This window comes from Hemicordylus capensis, chromosome 1, assembly GCF_027244095.1.
Source record: "Hemicordylus capensis ecotype Gifberg chromosome 1, rHemCap1.1.pri, whole genome shotgun sequence".
In the NCBI taxonomy this organism is placed as follows: domain Eukaryota; kingdom Metazoa; phylum Chordata; class Lepidosauria; order Squamata; family Cordylidae; genus Hemicordylus; species Hemicordylus capensis.
In genome coordinates, this window is record NC_069657.1 from 161,988,201 (window position 1) to 162,014,068 (window position 25,868).

General features: G+C 44.2%; 1 protein-coding gene across 10 annotated transcripts in view; it reads left to right on the forward strand.

The window, feature by feature from the left end:
- KALRN (kalirin RhoGEF kinase) overlaps positions 1 to 25,868 on the forward strand; it is a 920,107-nt gene that overhangs the window by 508,710 nt on the left and 385,529 nt on the right. For 9 of the 10 annotated variants that reach the window (XM_053244819.1, XM_053244856.1, XM_053244784.1 and 6 more), the window contains 3 exons: positions 1,195 to 1,386; positions 14,739 to 14,870; positions 19,354 to 19,584. In XM_053244819.1, the coding sequence (XP_053100794.1) occupies positions 1,195 to 1,386; positions 14,739 to 14,870; positions 19,354 to 19,584 (555 nt within the window). Of the gene's footprint in view, positions 1 to 1,194; positions 1,387 to 6,458; positions 6,495 to 14,738; positions 14,871 to 19,353; positions 19,585 to 25,868 lie in introns of those variants that run through there. The other variant, XM_053244867.1, reaches the window with a different exon arrangement.

Sequence of the window (25,868 nt, forward strand, 5' to 3'; positions counted from 1 at the left end):
CACTGTTGGGTACGATTGCCACTTGATTCTCTGAAAATCAAAGCATGAGTTGTATTTCTTCAGGAGAGCACGTCCTTATCATAAGGTCCTTCCAGACTTCATGGAGTCTCTTGTGGCTCCCACTTTAGGCTGGTGTGTGTTCTGTGTGTTCCTTTTTGCTTTATTACAGTGATGCCCTTTGCCATAAAGAGGTCTCTTCCTCCTCTCTCCTCTTCCTGCTCATCCCATTCCCTGACTTTTGAAAAGCTAGTGGGTGGGGAACAAGTGGAAGAAAGTGAGTGGAGCACCTCATACTTCCTTCCACTCCATTTCCTGCCCCATGCCTTGCAGAGAGCAAGAAAAGAGGGAGGAAGAAGAGGAGCACGGTGGCAACAGGGGCGCTATCACTGTTCCACTACTGGCAGGTAGAGGCAGCTGCTTGCCTGCTAGTATTGCTGTTAGGGAGGCAATTGGCTGGAAGCTGGAAGCAGGCAGAGGTGGCTAATCCTCAGCCTCTGTCAATCCATACTTCCTTCACAATTTGGCCCTGCATTCAGATGTGCAGGATAAAGTGGTACACTCAAACAAGAATTGCACCATGTGATTTGGCTTGCTAGATTGGCTCTGAGATTTTCTGAAAAGATGCTCGCTTAACCCCTGCTAACTGGGCAAAGAGGCACCTTTTAACATGTTGATTCTCTTTATATAGCAGGGGGAGAGTAACCGCCCCTCTCCACCCCCAGCACAGTACCTCCAGTGACTGTTGCTGCTGTCTATCTGATGTTTCTTTTTAGATTGTGAGCCCTTTGGGGACAGGGTTCCATCTTATTTTATTTATTTATTATTTATCTGTGTAAACTGCCTTGAGCCATTTTTGGAATGGCGGTATAGAAATCGAATAAATAAATAAATATGTAGGCATGTGCATGGACTGGTGCGGTGCGGTGCAAATTCAGTTCAATTCAGACTGAACTGCGCCAAAGTGAACTGATTCAGCTGGGCTGGTTGGTTCAACGAAACTGTTCAAAGCGGTTCACAATCGAACCACTAGAATCGTGGCAGTCCAATTCGTGAGTGAGCCAGTTCTGCACATCCCTATGCTTATGACTATGCACTCTCTCCCGCATTCCCAAATATGCTAACTGTTTGTGTTATAAGGATGTAAAGAAGGATAGTGAGAAGTGCAGTTCTCATCTTTTATATTTTCTCTCCTAGAATGCCTATGTGAATATCAATCGTATTATGTCGGTCGCATCCAGGCTTTCAGAGGCTGGCCATTATGCATCTCAGCAAATTAAGCAGATCTCCACGCAGCTAGATCAAGAGTGGAAGAGCTTTGCTGCAGCATTGGATGAGCGCAGTACCATCCTGGCCATGTCTGCTGTGTTTCATCAGAAGGCTGAACAGGTGTGTAATTGTTGATGGGTCAGGTGAATCTCCAGCCCATGGGTGACTTGGTTTTGGGATATTGGCCTGGTTTTATTCGTTATCAGCATACAGGTGGTATGTCCTGCTCTTTTGTTGGCAATATGTTGTAAATGGGAATGGATAGATCGGGTCTTCAAGAAGGTGCTGCAGCCTATTTCTTGGCCCTGGCTGGATCCATTGTCTCTGTACAACTCTTTGCATGTGTGTACCACAAATCCACAAAGAACAGGACAAACTGAGACAAACCAATGTTCATCATCAACAACAAAATAAATAAAATGCAAGAAGGGACAGTTGTACAGGCACAACCTCAGTCATTCCAAGGAAAAAAATAGGCACTGACAGTGATTGATATGGATACTCTGAAAGTGAAATATCATATGCAAGAGACATTGAAAGTGACTTTAATTGTAGATATCTCTTTATGTACATGATTGTACCCCCAGGCCCCAATAATGACAGGACACACTTAATTGGAGAAACTAGGGCCACTTTATTGGTATTGCATACAAACAACCTACAATGAGGAACATAAACTAACCAGAGTGTGGGTACTCTACCCGTGTGGGTCAGCGTCATAAGGAAGATTGCTCCACAGCAGGGCCAGGTGCTAATTCAGCCAAGCACTGACATCGTCGCACCACAGGGTTTCCCCCCCCCCCACTGAGGGTAGGGCAGCCCGACCCAACCCAAGCCGCACAACTCTGGATGGTGAATCAAGCCCATCCCAACCCAACGGGCTGCAAAACCCTGAGGGGCTGTTCCTTGGCCCCTTCCCACCTTAAATGGTCCTCCAGCCCAGCACTGTTTACCAAAATAGCCTACCCCAACCCACACTCTCCTGCCAAGTGACCCAAGATCCTAAGTCTGGTGTAACCCCTATAATCAAATTCAGTGAGAAGTAGGCGAAAAAAGGCCATGCCTAGTGCCAATCAGGTGCTACCCAAAAAATGCCTACTTGGCCCCCGATGTAGACTGGATAACCTTCACGGAGAATGGGGTGTGTGGGAGCCTTGCCTGAAAGCGACTGACAGCCATTCCAAAATCCTGCTGCTTATACAGGCACTACCGGTTCCTGATTGGCTGGCCTCCATCACATTTGTGGGGAGGCCAGACAACAGCTGGATTGGCTGGCCCATTCATGTGGAGGGGGAGACAAAATGGCGGCCCCCCATGCCTGCCTTCGGGGACAGAAATACAACTCCACCCACAGTGCTCTACCGCAAGTTATGGCAGCGGGGAGTGGCAGAACATAAGAAGAGCCTTACTGGATCAGACTGAAAATCTGTGTAGCCCAGAATCCTGTTTCCCACAGTGGCCATCCAGATGCTTCTAAGAGTTCCACAAGCTGGGCATGATGGCAACAGAGCTTTCCCATTGTCCTCCACCCCCAATAAGTGATATTTAGTGGCCTATGAATAAAATACTCAAATGAATATGGGTGCTCCATATTGTCATCATGGCCATAGTAGCCATCAGTCGAGCTCTCCTCCTCCATGAATTTGTCTAATCCCATTTTAATGCCATCTAACCTAGTAGTGGTCACCACATCTTATGGCAGCAAATCCCATAGCTTAATTGTGCATTGTGTGAAGATGTACTGTTTTAAAAATCTGTCCTGAAAGTACTGCTAATGAATTTATATTATGGGGGGGGGGGAGGATGTAGTCCAGCAATGTCTGGGGACCCAAGTTTGAGAATCCTGGTCTAAGCATTTACTTCACCTCTGTTTTTCTGATAGGGTTATGATTGCTGGTATTAGCAAAGGTGTTTGGAGCATAGAAGTGTGATGTGTACATTTAAATATAATAGGCTAAAATGGTGCACAACAGGGATGGAAGACATCAGCACTCTGCCTCTGCTGTGGAGCAGTGCTGCCACCAACGATGTCTTTCTTCCCTATTAGACTTGCACATCATATCAGCCATAAAAAATGTCATGGTGGTCTTTGTGCTCAAGAACAGTATCCTTCTCCTGAAGGTAGTTTGAGAGGTTGCACCAGCAACCTGGGGCTTAAGAACAACAGTTGGTGTTGGGGAAGGCTCCTGGATTGTCTGAGCAGGCTTTTATGGGTATTCCTGATCCCACAATCCCCGAGTCTTTTGCAATGTTGTTGCAAAACAACATTGTTTTGCACCTGGGGCTCTTGGTGCAGTAAGGAAATATGAGTGGTTTCTCAATCAGGGGCTCTGATTTGATTTCCTTTTGTTTTGCCTTGATGTTTCCAGTGCTGTTTATCCCTTTTCTTCTTCAGATGCTGGTGGCAAAAACAACAGCAATCAGCCAAGCAATTGTTTGTTTCTTTGTTATTCTCCCTAGTAAGGGCTTGGGTGCTTTTGTTTTGTTTTGTTTTTTTAAAACCTAGGGTACTTTTACTTCTTGATTAATGCCTCTTTATCCCACAGTCTGATGTTCAGATATTCATTTTATGTCTCATTTATCTGATCAGGCCCAGAATTCTCTCCCCTCTTCCCTCCTGTCCTGTTTCGTTTTTGCAAAGTATAATGTGTGCTAGTTGTTTATGCCAATCTTTGAGAAGTTTGGCAGTCTTCTCCTCTGAAAAATCCGGCACACTCTGTTGTGTTGTTTTGGGCTCTCATCTCTTCTTCTTGGATGAATCTTTAGATCTAGGATTCAATTCTGGGGCCAAACTAGACATGGTAATTATTCGCATGAAATCCCACAGCTTTAGGCTGAAAGATGCAACCACTTCATTTGGAGTACTCCAGTTGACCATTCAAAATATCCAGATGTGGATATTAAATCCCGTATTTAATTCTCCTCACTGGAACGCAAGGCAGTATTTGAGGCCTCCCTGGTAGTTTCTTATCCAGCTGCTGACCAAGCCAGATACTGCTTAGCTGCAGCAAAGTGGCTGCATCCCATACCATCAGACAATGCTCGAGTAGTCACATATGGCAAGGCAATTCTGTTTTTTACTTCTTATATGTCAAGCCTGCAAGTACTTTTACGTGGGATGGAAATCAGTTGGACTTTGTCATGCATAGGTTCTGGCTGCGTGAGGTTCTGACCACCTCCAATACAATTCAGATGTTCTAGCTAAAATCTCCCAGCTAAAGGCTAGTCACTGGATGCCTCACTAGGAAAGTTCATTGAATATCTGGAAGCTGTTCAGACTCTGATATACCGCAAGTGAGGGCAGCCTATACATTATAGCCACCAAGCCACTTAAAAACACTCCACATAGTGGCTGTTGTTGTTCCAATGGAGCAGTTCCACATGCAGTTAGAGCAGGGCTGCAGAACTCTGTCCCTCCAGCAGCTGTTGGACTACAACTCCCGTCATCCCCAGCCACAGTGGCCAATAACGGATGATGGGAGTTGTAGTCCAGCAAGAGCTGGAGGACTGAAGTTGTGCAGCCCAGAGTTAATGTGGCATTACCAGCATAGTTGACTGAAAAGGAAGTTGTGTACTGGACCTTAGAAAATATCACCATATCATGGTGAGAAACTCCATTCAAATAGCTAATGATGTGGATAAGAGGTGCCACACAGAGTAACTTAAAATAGCCTTCATAGGACATTTGCGTTGCAACAGCTTTGCGATCTTCACAGTCTAAACTTCAGACCTGCTGGTTCCATCCCCATCTGTGGTGCATCACACACAGGTTTGAGTGTCTGATCATTTCAGGACTCACACCGTGGGTATGGTCTGCACCTGAGTGATAGCAATGTGAGCTTCTCTTTTCTCCTGCTCATTGAGCATCAGCGTCTTGTGCTTCTGTTTCTGGTGAGGTGTGAGAGGGGAAAGCACCAGATGTCAAGTGCAGGCACATCAAGGTTGCAAGGGGACACCGGGAGGAAGCTGTGCTTTAGATATGCAGACCCAAACTGTTTAGGCCTGAATAAGCCAGCTATATGAAAGGATAGCCACATTTGCATCATGAGTTTTTAACCTTTCCTCCTCCTCCGCTCACCCGCACAACTGTAATAAAGCAATTGAAAGATACAGTATCCTTTTCTTGGTGGTTTTTGAAAGAAAGACTGCTGGCCAGTTACCAGAGTCTCCCAGGACTGAGCAAACAAGAACTGGAAAGTGGGAGGGGAGCTGAACGGAAGTTGCTACTCACTTGGAGTAAGAGAGACATTAGTGGGCGGGGAATATTGATGTGGAGCCATAAACTCCAGCTGCTTGGGGTAATAATAATTATATCAGAGCACACAAACTGGGCTTGCAGCTTCATCAGCTGGGTCTGAAACATGTAATCTGCTCTGATGCTTCTTCTAGCGAGATATCCTGTTTACTCATCATTTTATAATTTAGAAAATCAAACTTTCCAGTGTGCTATGAAATTTAAGGCAGGAGCCAAACAGTCATTCCCAGAAGATGATTATCTTAGATTGGAGTCTGTTTAACATTTTCAATGAGATCTTGATTATCTTTACTCCTAAGAAAGGGACAGTGGCCAATGTGATGCGCAGTGCAATGCCAGAGTGACTGATCAGTCGGTGCTGTTGAAAACCTAAAAGTCAGTTGCAGTGGTGTTGCTTAAGAAGGCAGTTGCACTATGGAACTTCCATTGGAAACAGTATAAATTCCATTGTGCAAATGTGTGTTTGTTGTTTTAAGTAGTTGCACAACTGTGCTCTTGTGCAACACCACAGGGGCTAACATTTACATGCACAATAATGCCAATGTTGCATAACATGTCAGACACTGAACTTCGTTCTCCTTTGTTAAGTCTGTGCGTACAACTGCAGCTGTAGCCTTATGGCTGCCTTGGTCCCTTAAAGCTGCTCTCCAGTCTCCATAATACTAAAATCACCATCCTTACTCCAGATATGTTTTTATCTTATGTGCATTTAGACTCTCTCCCTTCTCCACTCTAGTGACCTAGTGACCAAAATATGCTGCTACTTGTTAGTGGTTCTGTTGTCCTCCACACTTTGGATGTCTGCGCCTGTGTAGACAGGACCATGGAAGCTTCTAGAACTGTAAGCTATAAGCTTTTTGGTGGTAGCTCCGCCCCCTTGGTGACACACATATAGCCCCTCACAGATTACCTCCCTCAGTCTTCTTCTGACCACCATGATAGTGACTTCGAGAGTCCTTCTGCCGCACTGCATGTGAGGAGAGCTGTCAACAAACCTCTTACCCTTTCTCTTTAACTTAGTTTTTCATTTATTCTATCTGTCTGTCCTCTCATTTTTTCAGTAAATCTCATTTTATGTCTGTATTTAACTGCTCCCCCACCCCCACTCAAGTTTTTTCTCTTTAGAGATCCTGAGGCAGTATATGGGTGCTCCAGTCTCTTTTAAGAGCTGCCTAACTTGCTCTGTTAAACTCCCCATTTCAGACAAGCATGCCTTGGGGAGCAGGGATGTGCAAACTGATTTGGGTACAAATCGATTTATACCCAAATCTAGTTGATTCAGGTGATTTAGAGACAGAAAAAATCACCCCTGTGGTCCATTGGCTAGATTTGGGTCCGAATCAAATCATACCAGATTCTATTCAAATTGCTTTAATATTCTGATCCCTCCTATCATTTCTGACAGATTTCCAGCTTTCATTTTTTAAAAAACACCACCACCTAAGCTCTAGCCCTTGTAGAAGTGGAGTTATGGAGCAAAATGTGTGGTCACTATTTTTCAAGTGTTTGGATTCTTTGGTGTATAATAACTTTTCTTCAATGAATCCATATGAGGATTCATTACACACCTTCATTTCTTCTATTCATTTTGACTATAATATGACTGTCCATTTGGAAAGTGCCAACGGTCAACTGCCATATGCCAACTACACCCCCCTTGCACCTGCATGGCAGTGGGGTACTACTCAGTTTATGTTCTAGGAATATTTTCAAGTGTTTTGACTCTTTGTTGTCTAATAACCTTTCCTCATAATGAATTCCTATGAGGATTCATTACACACCAAAGAGTTTAAACACCTCAAAAATTCCTAAAATATAAACTGAATACCCAGTGGCTTGCAGGTTGGGGGTAGCTGGCATGTGAGATGCCACTAATTCCCCACCCCCACCCACAAAGCAGTGGGGTCAAAATGAACAAGAAATGAACGTGCATAATGAAGACACCAAAGAATCTAAACACTTCAAAAATTCCTAAAAAAATAAACTGAGTACCCTAGTGTGTGTGTGGTTGGCACATGGCGTTTGACAGTTGGCACTGCAATCACAGTCAAAATGAACAGAAGAAATGAAGGTATGCAATGAATCCTCATAGGGATTCATTATGAGTAAAGGTTCTTATACACCACAGAATCCAAACACTTGAAAAATCGTGACTGCACATTTTGCTCTATAACTTCACTTCTACAAGGGCTAGAGCTTAGTTTTTTTGGGTTGTTTTTTTTTAAAATTAAAGATGGGGATCCATATTAGGGTTAGGATAGGGCAACTTCAAATCCCCATTATTCCCTATGGCAGAAATATACAAAATCAGTAAAAACTTTTTTTAAAAGAATCATTAAAACTCAACCAAATGCCTCACTGCCTTGAAATTTGGTTGGTGGGTGACACCCATGGGGACCTACCCACCATCCAACTTTGGTGCCCCAGGACCTTTATAAGTGGTCCAAATTGATCTGAATTGAATCCAATCCAATCCAAATTGAATCTGTGGTGATTCGGGGGGACAGATTCAGACCCAAAACTAATCAGGGGTGATTTGATTCAGGCAGAAATGGAATTGAAATAATTGATTCATACACATCCCTATTGGGGAGTTCCACCGAAATGACCTCTGTGCTATTTGCCAGGACATTACTAGACAAGCCCAATGCAAACACGCTTCCCACCTCCGTGCTTTGCTGTGGAAGATGGCCTTACGTACTACATTCGCCCTACAAGCCACTCCCACTAGCTAGCTATCCCGCAGCACTGTACTAGCTCTGGTATGCTGTGCTCTCAGGAATTTGAGCAGCTGACACAGAATGAGTCACAGCCAGCGCTGGTACCAAAGACAGGCCCCACACTCCCTCTCTTAAAGGGGCAGGCACTGTCAATACCAAAGGTTTCCTTCTTGGGCCCTGCACTCCCTCTCTTAAAGGAGCAGACACTGCCAACACCAGAAGCTTCCTCCTTGGGGCTTAAGCCTGCTAAACAAGGGAAGCCGGTGTACTAAGCTGGAGTGAAGAAGCAGTGCAACAAGAAGCATCCTGCCCCAGCTAAGACAACAGCAGTATCAGTGGCGACCTCACCTATGCCTGTGAGCAAGGCTAACTCCAAGAAGGAGAACAAGAATCCCAAGATGGGTTCAGAAGCGGAGGCTAATGCTAACTGAGAACCTGATACAGAAGGCTCCCAACAGTCAGATGTTAGGACAGGCACAGCAAGCGTAAGCATCTCAGGGGATTTGGAGAGTGGGAAGTCTTTTTACTCTCCTGGACCTTGCTACAGAGGCTACCCCAAATATTATGCTTATGACAGCCACAGAACGTGTTATGAATATATGTGGTAGAACTCAGGTCTGCTGTATATCATCATGGACACAGCTACTGGGGACCTGAAAAGAGGGACAGGGCTTACCACTACAGTCATAGCCCAAGGTGCCATTGGTCCAAATCCAGCTGGGTGGGGAGCTAGTCTTGTGACACCTAGGGATGTGCGAACAGGTTTGATGTTGAACAGGTTCAACATCAAAGCTGTTTGGTTTGATGGTCCGATATTGAAACAGGGTGGACCCAGCCCAGCAAAAGGGACAACCTATGCCTACTGCCACTAGGGTGTGCACAAAACCGGCTGGCTCGGTTTGGTTTGAGTCCGAACTGGACCGGGCCAGTTCGGTTCTTCAACCCCTTGACCCCCCCCCCATTTGGTTTGGTTGGGGGGGAGTTCGCAATCTTAAAAAACAAAAACAAAAAACACCCTGTAGTCACCCCCTCTGGGGGCTTCTCCAAGGCCGCAGCGTAGTGTCTCCAGACGTCCCCCCTCCCCTCGCCAGCCTCCATTATGAGGCAAATTGCTCTGTTCAGGCAATCTTCGGCCTATTCCAGGCCTTACCTCCGTCGTGGTGGCCATTTTGGAGGACACTGCGCATGCCCAGTGGGCCTCTGCGTGGCCAGGGTCATTACCTTATCTCAGCTTTAATGCTGTATGTACACAAACATATCAAACTACCTCCTTCTGAATCAGTCCACTTTTCTTTACTCTGTCTGGCAGCCGCTCTCCAGGGCCTCAGCAGAGGACTTTCCCATCATCTGAAATTTGCTGCAGACAAACCATGTGCCCTCACTGAGCTATGGCCCCTCCCAATAATTTGCATGTCTGTATGCATAATTTGTCTTTTCTTTAGAAAGATGTGGCAATCATGCCCCAGCAACAGAGCATCTTCCCAAAGGAGACAAGCCTTGCTATATCTTGACAGTTCCATCACTCGGCATCTTGCTGTGAGTGCTCTGTAGGGACCATAGTTGGCATCAGTGATGGTGTTGCCCTCTGCTAAAGGTGTCAGTCAACAAAACAATGAGAAGAGTGAACTGGATATAGAGAATAAATGGGAATGGGAATAATAAGAAGGCTCCAGTTCTTTTCACTAGCTTACCTTGAGTTATTTCTTGACTTAGATTGCAGTGTCTTTGGGGTCAGGAATTTAGCTCTCATTTTTCAATCAGACCATCATATTAAAAAATAGGAGACTTGGGTGTACATTGCATAAGACTGTAGCTACCAAAGGAGTTATGGAGCATATTGTGTGATAAATTGCTTTGAGTGAGTTCTAGTGACTGACATGGAAACCTTAATTTCATAAATAATATTTCACTAATACCTAGAAAACACATCAGGCCTCCCACTGAACCTTCCCCACACTCATGCTAATCTGCACATGGGAATTTCCTGCTGCCAATCCTTTCTCCTATGTGCAAAAAGCTGCTCTCACGGGCCAGCTGGGCACTCCTAATGGATGGGACTTCGATGGTTTATTTTAGGAGTCCCAGATCTGTATGTTTTTAATTGTGCTGTAGGAATCCAGCTCCCAGATAACTCTTCATTTGAGAATGTTAGCACTGTAGGTACAGCAAAGTGGTCAGATGTGATACCAAACTAAGGAAGATGATATTCTACAGTCAAATGCATGTGAGCTAATGGCATTCTGTAGAACTGGGTACAAATATGGTTCACACCAGAAACTGCTACAGTGTGAGAATCAGGATACTGTTCATTTATAAATAGGTATATTTGGAAGGTTTGTGTTCTTGTTTACCCCATCAGACATCTAGTGGTAAGTTAACTGTGCAGGAAAGACTTGTCTGCGTCTTTCTGTGATTTCCCCCAACCTGTTACACTCCTTGTGCCAGAATCCTCAGATGTCCAAGTTTGAAAATCCAGAGGACTGATGCAGGTAATTAGGGATTAAATCAGTTTTGGGAGGAAGGGATACGGATGGGATTCCTTTCCAGGCTGTGGATTGGCATTCTGTGTGGACATCCTTGTTTCTGTCATAATTTCTGATTTATATGATTTTCTTCTTGCTCCTTGGTCTCTTAAAATCATTTATAGAAGAATATAAAATATATATCATTAACTGTGGGTGTCATTCTGGCCTACCATTTCAAATTGCATTTAACAGGCTTTGTAAGTTCTTAAAAAGAGTTGTTCCAGTTAATAGAATGAATAGATAATTAATTTTTGAACGGTGTTTTGTAACCCACAGACGTAGGGTACATAATTGTCATTCTATACTATCTAGGAATTTTTTATGTAAGATATTTGGTGTTCTTGGGTTTTTTTTTATGGTTAGTAAGGAGTAAAACCATCAGGTTCTGCTTTTACACTTTCCTAATATGGGAAGTTAGGAAGGTGTAATGTTATATACTAACGTGTATATAAATGGCACTTTTATCTGTATGGTGCCATAATAATAATCCCTTATATATTACTAGCTGAACCTGCACAGATCATCTGTGCGGTAGGACTTTGTTGCTCTCCTTATTCCCCCACAGCCCCTGCTTTATTGCTCAGTGTCAGCCACCCACTCTCACTCGCCCCCTCCCCGACACTTGCTCGCTCGCCAGGCCCCTTCCCACTGCTTGCTCACTTCCCTGTACCTCTCTGCTGCTTGCTCCCCCTCCCCTTCCCCACTGCTTGCTCGCTTACCTGATTGCCCCCTGCTCGCCTACTCCCCACCTTCTCCCCGCTCCCTGCTCGCCCGCCTCCTCCTCACCACCCGCTTGCTCGCTTCCTCCCTGCTCCTCTTCCCTATCTGCATATGGAATCCCCACTGCCCAATCACCATGGTGCTTCTGTTCTACCTTCAATTGGTAAAGCACTGTGTCGGCAGGGCTTGCCACATTAGAGAGAGAGAGTGTGTGTGTATAGTTAGTTAGTTAGTTGTTTATTTATGATCTTAGATCAAACTGTGTGTGTGTGTGTATAGATAGATAGATAGATAGATAAACACATTTATAGAATGTTTTTCAATGTCTTTTGCTTTGTTGACATTTGTATGTGAGATTGATTCCATGTTCCAAAAGAGTAATAACCTAAGTGTGGATGTGTACACACCTACACCTACACACACACACACACACACACACACACAAACACACAGAGGCAAATACTTTCCTACACACCACTCCAGCAATAGACACCATCAAGGCCATCATAACTTCACCTTGACATTTCAGGAGGTAGGAACAGTAGCTACTATTAAGTAAAATGATTGGGTAACTCATCAAAATTTGTATAGGCATTTTGCAAAGTGCCATATGTATATATAAGTAGTGGCTGTTACATATATAAGTGATGGCAAGAGAAGAGCAATTGTCCTTCTTTAGCCTGTTATTCAACAGCAGCTACTGTTCCTGCATCCTGAAATGCCAGGGCACAATAAAGCTGGCCTTGATGGTAGTTTTTTTGTTATGATTATTATAAATGCTCCACTTTCATTTTTTGGGAACCTCTTCTAAACATATTGGCTGACATCCAGACTACGTTCCTCAGTAGTATTACTCTGGATTTACTCTAAAGGATACTTAGTCCCCCCGCCCATTTTTCACAAGATCAAGCCACTAAAATCTCCAGGATTGCTTTCAATAGTTACGTCAAGGTTGATACTGATTCCTGGAGTCACCAGGCCACTTCTGGAGGGATCTGCTTTGTAGATCTGTCAAGCTAACGGACTGAATTTCAATAGAGCTTCCACTGAGTAATTTAGTCAGGATGTCAGCCAGAGTTTTGCAAATGTTGGACCAGAGGCATTGTAAGGTTGGAATGGGCCATGGGACAAAGTGAAGATGGGTTCCTTCTCCAGCCCCCCACCCCATCTTCAGAGAGACACAAGGGGGAGAGCAAAGAGCAAGTTGTCACCCAGCTGGTGGGTCCCCCTCCCTCAGGGTCCCAGGGACATTTGTTCCTCCTTGTTCAATTGTAGCTATGCCCCTTTGTTGGACAGTCTGAATCAGGGTCTGACATCAAGACTAAATTACTCAATAACAATCCCTTTAAAATGAGTCATCATTAACTTGTACCATTAATTTCAATGGGACTATTATGGTGGTGGTTCCAGTGTTTATGGCTTCTAGTCCAAATGGCTAGCAGCCATCAGTATGGGAGGGAGAAATAGTCATGATAGTACCAGCTTCATGTTCTATTAGATTTTTCTTCCTGGGAGTACCACTTCCCCCGTTTCTGGTTTGATTCTGCAGATCACCATTCTGTTCCCCATGTACAAACACTTTCAATGTGTCATCATATAACAGTGCGTGTGGAACCATCAGTAGAGTTCAGCCAGATAGCTTGGCAGATCCACACTCTGCATCAATCTCCAGGTGACTGGAAGCAGTGCTAGAGATTTTGATGGCTTGATATTGTGAAAAATATTGTGGGGGAACCCTGGAAATAGCCACGAAGATGTATTTTGCTCAACCTCCTTCCTCACCATAAAGTGGTTGTGGCATAGCAGATGCTGATCTATATTTGTGATCATTGTCCTAAAACGTGCTAATATATAGTACTTAGGTTGAGGACTCTGCCCCAAAGTGGCAGTGGAGTAGTGGTATTGTGAAGTTAGATTATACAAGGCGACCTTCATATCTTGTCCAGGCCCATAATTCTGTGTGATTACCTTATTCAAAACAATTAGCATGCCAACACAGGTAGGTTTAGGGCAGAAACACTTGCAGTAGTAAATATCAGTAAGTACAAATGCAATGCTTAAAGCAAACATGATTCTGCCAAGAAGGCATCGGCACAGGCAGCTCTTCAAGAGTGGATAGAGCTGGGACAGCAGAGGGGTTTTTTGTATTTCCCAGATGAGTCGGTGCAGCTGCTGTATAATTAGCTGTTCTTTTTATTGATGGGTTTTACAGTTATTTAAGCATAGCAGAGTGAGCAAGAGATCATTTTACAAAATGACTGAGAGAAATGGAGAAATTAGCAACGGGTAATGAGGCCCCTTGGACTTAAGTGTGTACAGTGTTAGTGTGAACTTTCTTGGTCCTCCTTTGGCCCTTTACAGCTTGCCTTCCCACCCCTGTTGTGGCCTCAGAGTGGGGTGTCAGATAGGGAGCTTCAGCACACCTCAGTCCCCATCTTAGTCCCCTTTTCTGGTCAACTTTAGCTGTGGTGGGAGTTGCAGGGCTTCTGGAACTGGACAGCCTTCCTCTCCATGCCGGCCCTCATCATTGGCTGTCTCTTGTTTAAATAACCCTATACAGGTATTGGGCTCACCAACCCTTCCACCCCTTTGGGTGGCTGCGAGGTGGTTTCCCCTGATTGGCCCTGCTGCCAGGAGGTCAGTCTCCACTGGGGCTGTCCACCACTCTCCCCATGTCATTTTCCTGAGACGCGGGCAGGTGAATGCATCACCATGAGCATGTCTGACCCGCCGTAGGGGTGAGTTTCACCTCGCCATTCCTCCCCAGCGCCTGAGAGTTAGCCAAAGATGTGACCATGTTAAGAGGCACAACAGCATGTCATGTTTCACTTGAATGCACCAACCAGCAAGCAACAGATCTGGATAGCTTTATCTACAGAAAATGAATGGCCAGGGTAAGCTTATTAAGCTTTCTAAAGTGTGCAGAGCTCATGAACATAGAGGTTCCGATGAAGCGTCTTGTCACTGAGAGTCAGTGAAATGTAGTCGTGTAGAGTGTTGGACTTGCACCTGAGAGACCCGGGTTCAAATCCCCACTCAGCCACAAAACTTCCTGGTGAGCTGAGGGCAGTCATTCTCTGTCTCAGCCTAACCGACATACAAGGAGTGAATCTCCTTTGTCGCACACAAAAGAAGGCTGGCTTGGTCTCTCTTTCTTATGCTACTGACTCTAAAACTGTATCAGTTCTGTCCTGCTGCTAGGGGTCTGTCTGTTGCATCCCACTGATGTCTTTTGGGAATTTCCCCTTTCAGTTCCTCTCTGGGGTGGATGCCTGGTGTAAAATGTGCAGTGAAGGAGGTCTCCCATCAGAAATGCAAGACCTGGAGCTGGCCATCCATCATCATCAGTCCCTTTATGAACAGGTCACCCAGGCCTACACAGAGGTGAGTGTTTCCAGAAGAGACTTTAATAACCACTAGTCGATTGCGCAGCAGTAATTAATAGAGATTGTTGAATATGCATTTGGGGTGCGGAGGGGTTATTAACTGAATAATTTGCAGGGCACATTTATCTGGCTTCTCAGTGCCATGCTGATGTGACTGCTTAAGCAGCTTAGCTAATGAGTCTTCTGTTATTCTTCTCTAGAGGTATGTAGTTTCTCTATTCACATTAGACACATGAGACAAGGCTGCAATCCTGAGCACGCATATGTGGAATTAAGTTCCATGAAACACAGTGAGACTTACTTATGAATAAACATGCATAGGATTGTAAATTTACTACCACAACATGGGCTCCTAAACAACATGAAGTGACTCTGAGTCATGGGAAAGATAACATAGAAGAAGTCACATCTGCAAAAGTCCCCAAATTCTCTGGCTCAACACTCTTTCTAATTTGATATCTCAATCCCTGATGGTTGACTATTCCCAAGTGGTGATGATTCCACAATTTTTCTTGTTTGTTCTAATCTTTGCTCAGTTTCAATACTGAAATTATTTAAAGTATTTTTTCAGTACTACTTTTTAGGTAATTAAAAAAAATTGAATTAAGATGTTTCTCTCCAGACCTCTTTATTGCGTCGGTTATGCAATAAAAAGGTCTGGAGAGAAGAATTTGTTGTAGATCCATTACGCATATTGCCTCGCCAGTATATCAACTAATTCAGTGACTTACAATGATTAAAACAAGCACCAATAAAAACAATAAAATGCAATACCAGAAGAACAAACATCAGTAATAGTAAAGCACATTTAAAAGCCTAGGTGCATTAAAAAGACTCACTTCACCTAGCACTCAAAAGACAAGGAGGTCCAACAAAGCTCTCTGGGGCAAATGAGAGAGGAGGAGGGGCTGCAGGGTCATGGTTGAGATCACACTTTGTCTGCAGAAGTTCCCAAGTTTGTTTGTTTGGTTTTCTGTACTACTTTTCTACTTGTATTTACAAAGTAGTTTACAAGTTTAAAACAATAGAATACAATAAAACAATAAACAGATAAAATCACAGTCACAAATAAGATGCCAAAAGGAGGGAAACAGCAGCAAATCAAAGCTTAGAGGAAAATAAATGTTGTCATCTGATGGTGAAAGGAGACCATTTTAGAAGCCTGTTGAGCATCTGTGGAGAAGGAATCCCATAATCTTGGGGACACCACTGAAAAGATCCTGTCCCAGGTCATCACCAAACATATCTTTGGAGCAGGCAAGATCTGGAACAAATGCCCACTAGAAGAAGCTTCCAAGCACTCTTCAGTGGCATCTCTGCTTAGAGAGCACGGTCGTATTTGAGCCTTGTGGCCAGATGATCTGCAACTCAGAGTTCAATTCCTTGTATCTCCAATAAGTCTGGGGAAAACAGACCCCTGCCTGAAGACCTGGAGAACTGCTGCCAAGCAGTGTCAGCAGTACTGACCTAGAAGGACCCATGGGCTAATTCAGTATAAGGCTGTTTTTGTATACTCATATATTATCATGGGCCGCCACCCTCTGTATTTCAGATTGGAGGAGGATTTGCAAAAGGGCCTGTGATGAGAATCTTAATACAGTATCTAGCACTTCCTATGGCAGTCCTGGAGAGGGAAAGGGAGCGGGAGAGGGAGAAGGGAACCTGCATCAGGAGTGTTCAACATCACTATCTGTTCCCAGATGAACATCTGTCTCCTTAAGTGCTCTAGCAGTGTTGTGTGTGTGCAGTTCACACTTCCTCTTCCCCACGTTCTTACTATATAATGAACATGCACCCTGTAATCCTCTCCAAAGCCTTAGGCAAAGGACTTTTTATATAATACAGTAAATCAAAGTGATGGGTGTGATGTGTAGGAATTTGCTGAGCCCTGCTTCAGTTTCAGTTCTTGTTGGAATTAATGAAGGCTCATTAATTAATTAGCTCCCTCTGATGCAGCTACATAATCCATGTAGCATCCTGGTGATCCTATCTGCCTGCAGCTAGGACTGGATCATTCTGCAGGAGAGCTGCAAGCCTAGTGTGATGCATTAGAGATTCACCATTGTGATCTATTATTTTGTTTTTGTGCAGTTTGATTTTGCACTGTTTTTATGCACTGTGATTTTGCACTGTGATTTCATTCATATTGACCCATAACTAGCATTGTGTTGATCAACGCAGAAAGAAGCATTCAAATGCTATCTTGATGATGTATGAACATTCACTAAATAGCATAAATTTACATATATTTACTATGTATATTGATGATAATTTTTCTAGATGTTTACAAATTTTGCATTTTTCCACCAAAAAGCCATAATGGATTTAAAAGGAGTGAGGGAGATACTTTATTCATTGGGGAGAATAATCAGGAACCAGGGGCTAAGAGTCATGACGATGGATAGGAAACAACCTGCTTATCTCTGAAAACCAGTCCAGCACTCCTCCACATTTTTCTATATCCATAAGGACAAGGAAAACATACCTTTCTGACATCAAAGCTAAGGGTGATTTTACACTTTACAAGAAAGCTCTACAAGAAGACGTGAAAGAGATGGCGTCTTTATACATTTGCAGCTTCTGCATCTCTCTTTGTCAAGTCTTGAACCTGTGGTAGATCTTGCACTGACAACCTCCAACTGGGATTAAGTGTGTACACTACAGTTTACATCTGTAGCCAGAAGAAAGAGCTACATGGAGATTAACCACACCAACAAGGAAGCCATTTCATCCCAATAGGCCAGATTGGGATGAGTCTTTGCAGTCTATCAAGGCTTCTGAATGAGACTTGCTTTCCATTCTGAGCAACTAGAACTCTCTGTTCTTGCTGCTCTTTGCTGGCTATAGATCACCTTTATTTTGCTCTCCCTCCCCCCCCCCCTTTTTTTTAGATTTTTATACCGTCCCAAACTTTCATCTCTGGGCAATTGCCTTTTGTTTGCCTTTTGCCTTTTGCTTGTTTGTTTTTGCCTTGCCTTATCCAGTCCTCAGTTGAATAAGGGCTGGGTCTAGAATCCCACTGGAAAGACCTGCATTGAAATGCATGAGTGCTGCTTCTTCTTCTTCTATGAGTACATACTCACCTTTCTTCCTGCCATGCTTATTTGTAATGTGCTTAAATCAGTCTTGGTTAGATCCTTTCCCATAAATGATGTACACTAGAACGCTGTGATATTAGTGCACTTTGTCTGACCTTGTATAATCCTTGAAAATGCAAAGCACTCACATAAAAGAGCCTTATTTTTAAATCCTAAAGAGAGCACTGGAGAGCACAAATGACAGCTAGCTGCTTAATTTTAAACAAGTGGTTTCTTTCAAAATCCCTTCATTCCTGGATGGAGACTTTCAGGATCCAGCTAATTTATGTTTGTTTGTTTTCTTTGTGTTTCTGTAATATCTATAACAAAAACATCAGAAGAAGGAGAAAAAACCTCTCTTAAACCAGAGAAAAGCCATTAAACCAACTATGGATTCCCAGAGCATTTTTCAAAATGTAGCAGTACATATTTTGTGCAGCAAAGTACTTAGCGAGGTTCTAATTTGTGGTATGTTTTCATAACAGGCTTGAGGGGAAATGTTTTCAAGTATATTCTTTGGGGCTTGATTCTGCTCTGTGGCATTGGTATAAACAGCAGGCAATTCTATTCTTGCACATACAGAGCCCTTGCGCACAAGCAGTGAGAAAGGGCCAGAGGGCAAGCGGGGAGAAAGCCCTAAAGAGCCAACCTCTCTGCAGATGACCGAGGTTATCTTCTTTGGCTAGTGGATCGCCCACCCAGACGACTACCAGCAGCTCTGGTAGCTCGGAGCTACTCCGGGCAGGTGGGGGGGAGACACATTGTTCCGCCCCTCGGAGTTCCCATAATGCACTTTGAAAGTACGCGGTGCATTATGGGGATCCCTGCTCTCCTCCCAAAAGCTGCCTGGGATTTCTGAAGTCTGCCAGCCGTGGTTGCAAACATCCACAGCCGGCAGACAATCACAGAAATCGGTGTGGGTGAGCGCTCGCTCTCCCTTAACCTCATTTTGGAGTGTGGCTGCCTAGGCAGGTTTGATGCCATGGCAAGATCAGGCCTGATCCTGGCAGTACACACACACAGGCCAAACCAGGCTGAACTTACTTAGCCTGCTTTTGCCTGCGCGTGTGAATGGCTTCATAGTTTTAATCAACATTACAGCTTAGAACACCCCTTCATAGCCTTTTTTAAAAAAAGTTGAAAAGTGTTTGTCTCTAGTTTTGTTTTGTTTTTTAATTAACATGAAGTTTATGAATTACATGTCTGAGTCTTCAGAATAAAACATTAGTTATCTTCTGGGATTATAGTCCCAGATAAATTTTATGGTGTCAGCAAAAGGAGAGCCCATTTTCATGATGCATGATTCCCCACCCCCCCACCCCCCATGGTGCGTGCAGCAAAATTACCTGGGCAATTTCATAACACCAGTCATTTACAGATAATTCCCTCTCTTTAATCTTGAAGGTAAGCCAAGATGGAAAGGCTCTGCTGGATGTCCTACAGCGTCCCCTGAGCCCTGGGAACTCAGAATCTCTCACTGCCACAGCTAATTATTCCAAGGCTGTTCACCAGGTTTTGGATGTTGTCCATGAAGTCTTGCATCACCAGCGCCGCTTGGAGAGCATCTGGCAGCACAGGAAAGTCCGGTTGCATCAGAGACTTCAACTGTGTGTTTTTCAGCAAGATGTCCAGCAGGTAATGTCATTTCTCAGGCTTGTGAAACTGAAGCTTAGCTTATTTGTTCCTTTATAAGGAAAGCCCATTGTCACCCTAAAATTGACTTGGAGGCTCATCTGGAAAACCTTATAAAGATATCTTCTATTTCCTGCTGCCGTGTTGGCTAATATATTGCCATACTGTACCCTAGCAACATATCCAATACTGATTTTATACTTTCATGGACCCTGTCATGTGAGATGTCACCATTGATTATGTAACTATCATAGGGGAACTGTTAGAAATTATTTCAGAGGTTGTCTTTGTAAGAGGATAATTGCCTGTCAGAGACACCGTCTGTGCATGAAGGACAGTTAATAGAAAAGAGTAGCAGTAAGGGCAAAATAAATTATATCCCTATGATGATCTTCAGATTATTTTTGAAATGTATATGTCTGATCATGAGTGGAGTACAGAAAGTGTATATGAAATTGTTGTGTATCTTTTCCGAGAATACAAGAATTGGGGCGCAGCTGTTGAAATGTATGCGTTGTAGATCCCAAATTAGCCAAAGAAATTACAGTGCACTCATTTTATGCTGGACATATTGATCTCAGCCTATTATGCTTAGTATGAGAGGGGAATGTGTATAAGCAGCAGCCTGAGAGCCTCTTTTTCCAATTCTAGGCTGCATACAGGTGAAATGTTTTTTTTAAAGATCTAAGTGCATTCAGAAATCTGTGTGTAGCATACCAGTGAACCAGACCCTGGTTCGTCACCTTGCTCTTCTACACTGTCTGTCCTGTTCGTTCTCCTCCTCTTCCTCCTGTTAGGGAATGAAAGACCCTGTAGCCTGAGTTGAGAGGAAACAATGCCACTTCCATCTCAGTGGCTGGTGGCTGCAGAACAGTTTATTTCCATGCAGGAAGAAGAGGAGGAGATGGTGGCGGTAAAAGTAGAGATAGACCAGGCGACTGAATAAGGAGTGAACCTCCCCCCCCCCTTCAACTGTATGTATTTTGATTTCCGAGGGGTGGGTGGGAATATATCAGCCTATAGATAAGCAGATTCTTATGTATGCCTCTCAGTGAATAAAATCAGTGCATAACAACTTGCATAAGCTTCAGGATCTGCTAAAAAAAAAAAAAAAGGCTGCAAAGAGCAGACTTACCTGGCCTCTTGTCAGTTTTATTTTGTTTTGTTTTTACACTGAAGGGCAATGTGTGCAACAACTGTGTGCAGTGTGTGCAACAACTAGAAATGTGTGCAAAGACTGGGGGTGGGGAGGCAAATCTATCAACCGTAGTTCCAGATAATCTACTTCTTAATGAAACTGAGAATGGATTTTGAACCTGTAGTCAAATTTCACCCCCTATAGTGAAAGGGCATTATAGTCCAGGTACAGAGGTGGCGAAAATGTTGTCAGGTTTACTGCTGCTCTTTGCAGTCTTTGCACAGGCCGCATAGAGTGCTGAATTTCCCAGGATTGGCCACTGAATATACAGACATTTGTGCTAGGGGTGTGCAATTCGGGTATTCGGTGATTCGGTTCAGGACCCGAACCGAATCACCCCTGTTCTGTTTTGTGCCCAAATATGGGCCACCCGAATCACCCTTGATTTGGTTCGGACTCGGATTTAACCCGAATCTGAATCGATTCGGGGGGGAAAGGGGGCCCAGGGGCAAAATTTTGGGGTGGGGTGGTAGTGCCCAATGGGTGGAGTCTACCATCCCAATTTCAGGGGAATTGGGCAAAGGGCTGATTTTGGGGGAATTTTTGAAGTTTTAGTGACTTTGGGGCAGTTTGGGGGCATAGCATGGGATCTGGGCAAAAGGAGTGGGGTGGGGTGTTAGTGCCTAATGGGTGCAGGCTACCACCCCAATTTCAGGGGGATTGGGCAAAGGGCTGATTTTTGGGAAATTTCTGAAGTTTTCATGTCTTTGGGGCAGATTGGGGCAGAAAGTGGGGCCTGGGGCAGAATAGTGGGGTAGGGTGGTAGTGCCTAATGGGTGGAGGCTACCACCCCAATTTCAGGGGGATTGGACAAAGGGCTGATTTTTTGAGAATTTTTGAAGTTTTAGTGACTTTGGGGCAGATTGGGGGCAGAAAGTGGATCTGCCCCAAAAGAGTGGGGTGGGGTGGTAGTGCCTAATGGGTGGAGGCTACCACCCCAATTTCAGGGGGATTGGGCAGAGGGCTGATTTTTTGGGAATATTTGAAGTTTTGGTGTCATTGGGGCAGATTGGGGGCAGAAAGTGGATCTGCCCCACACAATTTTCTCACAATTTTCTCATTCTATCATAGCAAATGAGATTTTTTTCAATTAAACAACTCTCATGACCCCACTTTCACTTTTTCACACTCTCAATTACTATGAATATGAGTAATCAATTTAACACACTTCACCTTATGAAGACAAACCTCAGAAATTCACCAAAATTCATCCCTCTGCCCAATCACTCTGAAATTGGGGATGGGTGGTAGCCTCCACCCATTAGGCACTATCTACCAGCCCACCCCACTCCTCTGGGGCAGATCCACTTTCTGCCCCCAATCTGCCCCAATGACACCAAAACTTCAAATATTCTCAAAAAATCAGCCCTTTGTCCAATCCCCCTGAAATTGGGGTGGTAGCCTCCACCCATTAGGCACTACCACCCCACCCCACTATTCTGCCCAGGCCCCACTTTCTGCCCCAATCTGCCCCAAAGACATGAAAACTTCAGAAATTTCCCAAAAATCAGCTCTTTGCCTAATCCCCCTGAAATTGGGGTGGTAGCCTGCACCCATTAGGCACTACCACCCCACCCCACTCCTTTTGCCCAGATCCCATGCTATGCCCCCGAACTGCCCCAAAGTCACTAAAAGTTCAAAAAATCCCCCAAAATCAACCATGAACCGAATCACCCGAATTTTTCGGGCCCGAAATTCAGGTGATTTGGCTCGGGCCCAAAAAATATCGGGGGACATCGGGGGTGATTCGGTTCAGCCCCAAATCACCCGAAATTGCTCGTTTCGGGCACAGATCGTTCTGTGCCCGAAATTTTTTGCACATCCCTAATTTGTGCAAGCTAGTTGGGGTGGAGGAACATATGCACAAAAGTTGTCTAGAAAGTATGCAAATAGCTGAAGACACTTGGCAGAGTTTCTGCAGATATCCAGTACCATGGGATAAAACAGCCAAAGCAGAAATGAAGGGACAATTTTCACACATCCCTATCTATAGGAACATAGGAAGCTGCCATATACTGAGTCAGACTATTGGTCTATCTAGCCCAGTATTGTCTTCACAGATGGGCAGTGGCTTCTCCAAGGTTTCAGGCAGGAATCTCTCTCAGCCCTATCTTGGAGAAGCCAGAGAGGGAACTTGAAACCTTCTGCTCATCCCAGAGCAGCTCCATCACCTGAGGGGAATATCTTACAGTGCTCACACTTCTTGTATCCCATTCTTATGAAACCAGGGTGGACCCTGCTTAGCTAAGGGGACAAGTCATGCTTGCTACCACAAGACCAGCTCTCCTCTCCAGGAAATCAAAAAGTGTAATGGAATTATAACAAGCTTCTGACTTGTAGCAGCTTTGAATATTTTAAACAATGGTGGAGAGAAGATGTGCAACTCATACAATTCCTCCATGAGCAGATGCAGGTGCTTCAGATACTGAGCTGATGTATGGATCTCCCTGAAGGGAGAACAAGATGATCTTCACTGTAAATGTTCTAACATAGGAAGGAGCAGCAAAACTCACTGAAATTTATTCTCAGAGCTGGGTTCTGCCCTTTTTTCTCCCTTATTAGCGAGTCTTTTGGAAACCTCTCTTAAGAAGGATCCATCCACAAGGCCAGGGGCTCCCAATTTGTGGTACTCCAAGTTTTGCTGAACTACAACTCCCATAATCCCCAGTCCCAGTGAATTGTAGCTAGGGGTGATGGGAGTTGTAGTTCAACAACATCTGGAGTACCACAGGATGGGAACTCCTGCCCTAAGCTACTCAATAAGGGAAAAGATCATGTCCTAATGAGTAGCTCTGTGCTTTTCAGTAACATGATAACATCATTTCTTTTGCCCTTCTTAAAAGTTTTGGCTTTACTTCTTTATACAATGGTACATCAACTGCACTTTAGTATAATAATACAACTTTCTAAGGACTTCTTAGCTTACTCACTACATTAAGAGAGATCCCCTTCAAGAGACAGGTTCCGAAAAGGACATTTTATAAAGGAGGGGTGGGGGGAGTATCCCATTGCTCCTGACAAAGATTTTATTGAAGCATGTTGGGCTCTCTGTGATTCTCTTTTATGAGAACAAGCCTTTCTACTTACTACCAGTTTAAAGCTTGCTTCTTTTCTCATAGTCTCATGTCTTTTTGGTACTGCTAACTCTTTGTTCATTCAGATTCTCTTGTAAATGTCTAGGTAAGGAGGTTCCTTGACCTTTCTTAGGTGGGCCATTTCATTGCTCAACTGCTTTTGTAGGTGGAATTTCCTAGGACTTTGCTGTAACTGAAAATTCTCAGCATATCCTGTCGTTAGTGTTTAGATTGACAGTTGAAACCTTTCTGACATGCCTTTCCTCCTGCCTGTGATCTATTTATTATTTATTTATTTATTCTGTTTTTATACCGCCCTTCCAAAATGGCTCAGGGCGGTTTACAATTAAAAATCTACTCAGTTCCTTCACCCTTTTTTGAATGGTTTTGTTTTCTTAATCCTCTTCATCAAACCTGTACCTTTTATCATTTAAAAACATTTGCATCAATTGATGTACCTGTCTTGAATGTTTGTTGTTTTTGTTCTTAGATGCAGAATGGTGTCTCTTGACTTCTGTCATGGTCTGTGAATATGCACTGATGCAATCACTGGTACACCCCATTCTAAGTAGCTAGGAACTGGGAAAGATATTAATTATATTCCCATTCCCATGTTAAGCTTCTCATGATAAGCTAACCATATATTTAGAAGAAATGACCCTGTGAGTTGAAGCCATTACAGGGCTATTTCTTTGCCCTTGTGCTGATGGCTGACAATAACGAGCATGGGATAATTCACTACTTGATGGTCACAGTTTATGCAGTGAGTCTTGCTCAATGATATGGGCCAGGGAAGGTAGAAGAAATGTACCATGGAGTCTGGTGTTGATCCGTGTGCTGATTGTACCTTCTGATGGTTGCTGTGCAACATATTCGGGTCTATTATTTATATGTTATGGTTCCTTTAGAACCTTACTATAAAGTTTGTGGTAAAAATGTATATATTTATCAGGATATATATCTATCTATAATTCTCTAAGACATACCTGTCATTAGTCCTATCATGTATGGCAGCTCTTGCGAGAGTTCATGAGGCAGCTGCCAGGAGGGGCAGAGGAAAGCAGTGGTGGACAGGCGCGCAGGCGGAGAGGGGGAAGAAAATGGTGGTGAGGGAAAGAAAATGGCAGTGGCTGGAGGGGAAAAGAAAATGGTAGCAGCGGGGGATGGGGAGAAAATGGCGGTGGTGGTGGTGATAAAACAGCGGTGAGGGGAAGAAGGCAGTGGGAGAGAAAGCAGTGGCTGGGGGAGCTGAGAACAGGGGGAGAGTCAAGAGGGAGGGGGGAGAACTAGAAGTGCAGATGCTCTGTGCTCGGGCCAGCTAGTAATTTTTGCATGTGACACATCTCTCATCTATGTATATAATTCTCTAAGGCATACTCGTGACTAATCCTGTACGTGGCAGCTCTCATGAGAGCTCACGAGCAGAAGCACCGTGGTGATTGGGTAGTGGGGATTCCATATGCCGATAGGGAGGAGGAGCCTGTGAGAGCAGAAGCACCATGGTGATTGGGCAGTGGGGATTCCATATGCAGATAGGGAGGAGCAGCCTGTGGCACCTTGGTGATTGGGCAGTGGGGATTCCATATATAGATAGGGAGGAGGAGCCTGTGATGGTTAAGGTCAGTTGGAATGCAGCTGTTACTGGTTGGAAAATGTTCTTGATTGCAGAGGAGAGGAATCTCTCTATATAAAAGGATAGTGGGCAAGGCAGGGATAGTGGGCAGGGCAAAGAGAGGGGTTGTGAGGGAGAAAAGAGACCTTTCAGGAGAAGGAGGCTGCCACTGTGTGAATTAGATGAGGAAACAAGATGAACAAGATCTGTTAACTCAAGAAAGGAGAGAGAGGAAGAGAAAGACAGAGGGGAAGAGCAAGTGGAGGGGAGGGGAAGAGAGAAAGAAGGAAGGGCAAGGGATGGGCCCAAGCCCATCAGCAGCCTGAGGAGAATGAGCAGCCATGGTGGTGGCAGCAGCAAGGAAGGACCCGGTTAACCTCTGCTGCTGCTGCTCCTGTGGGAA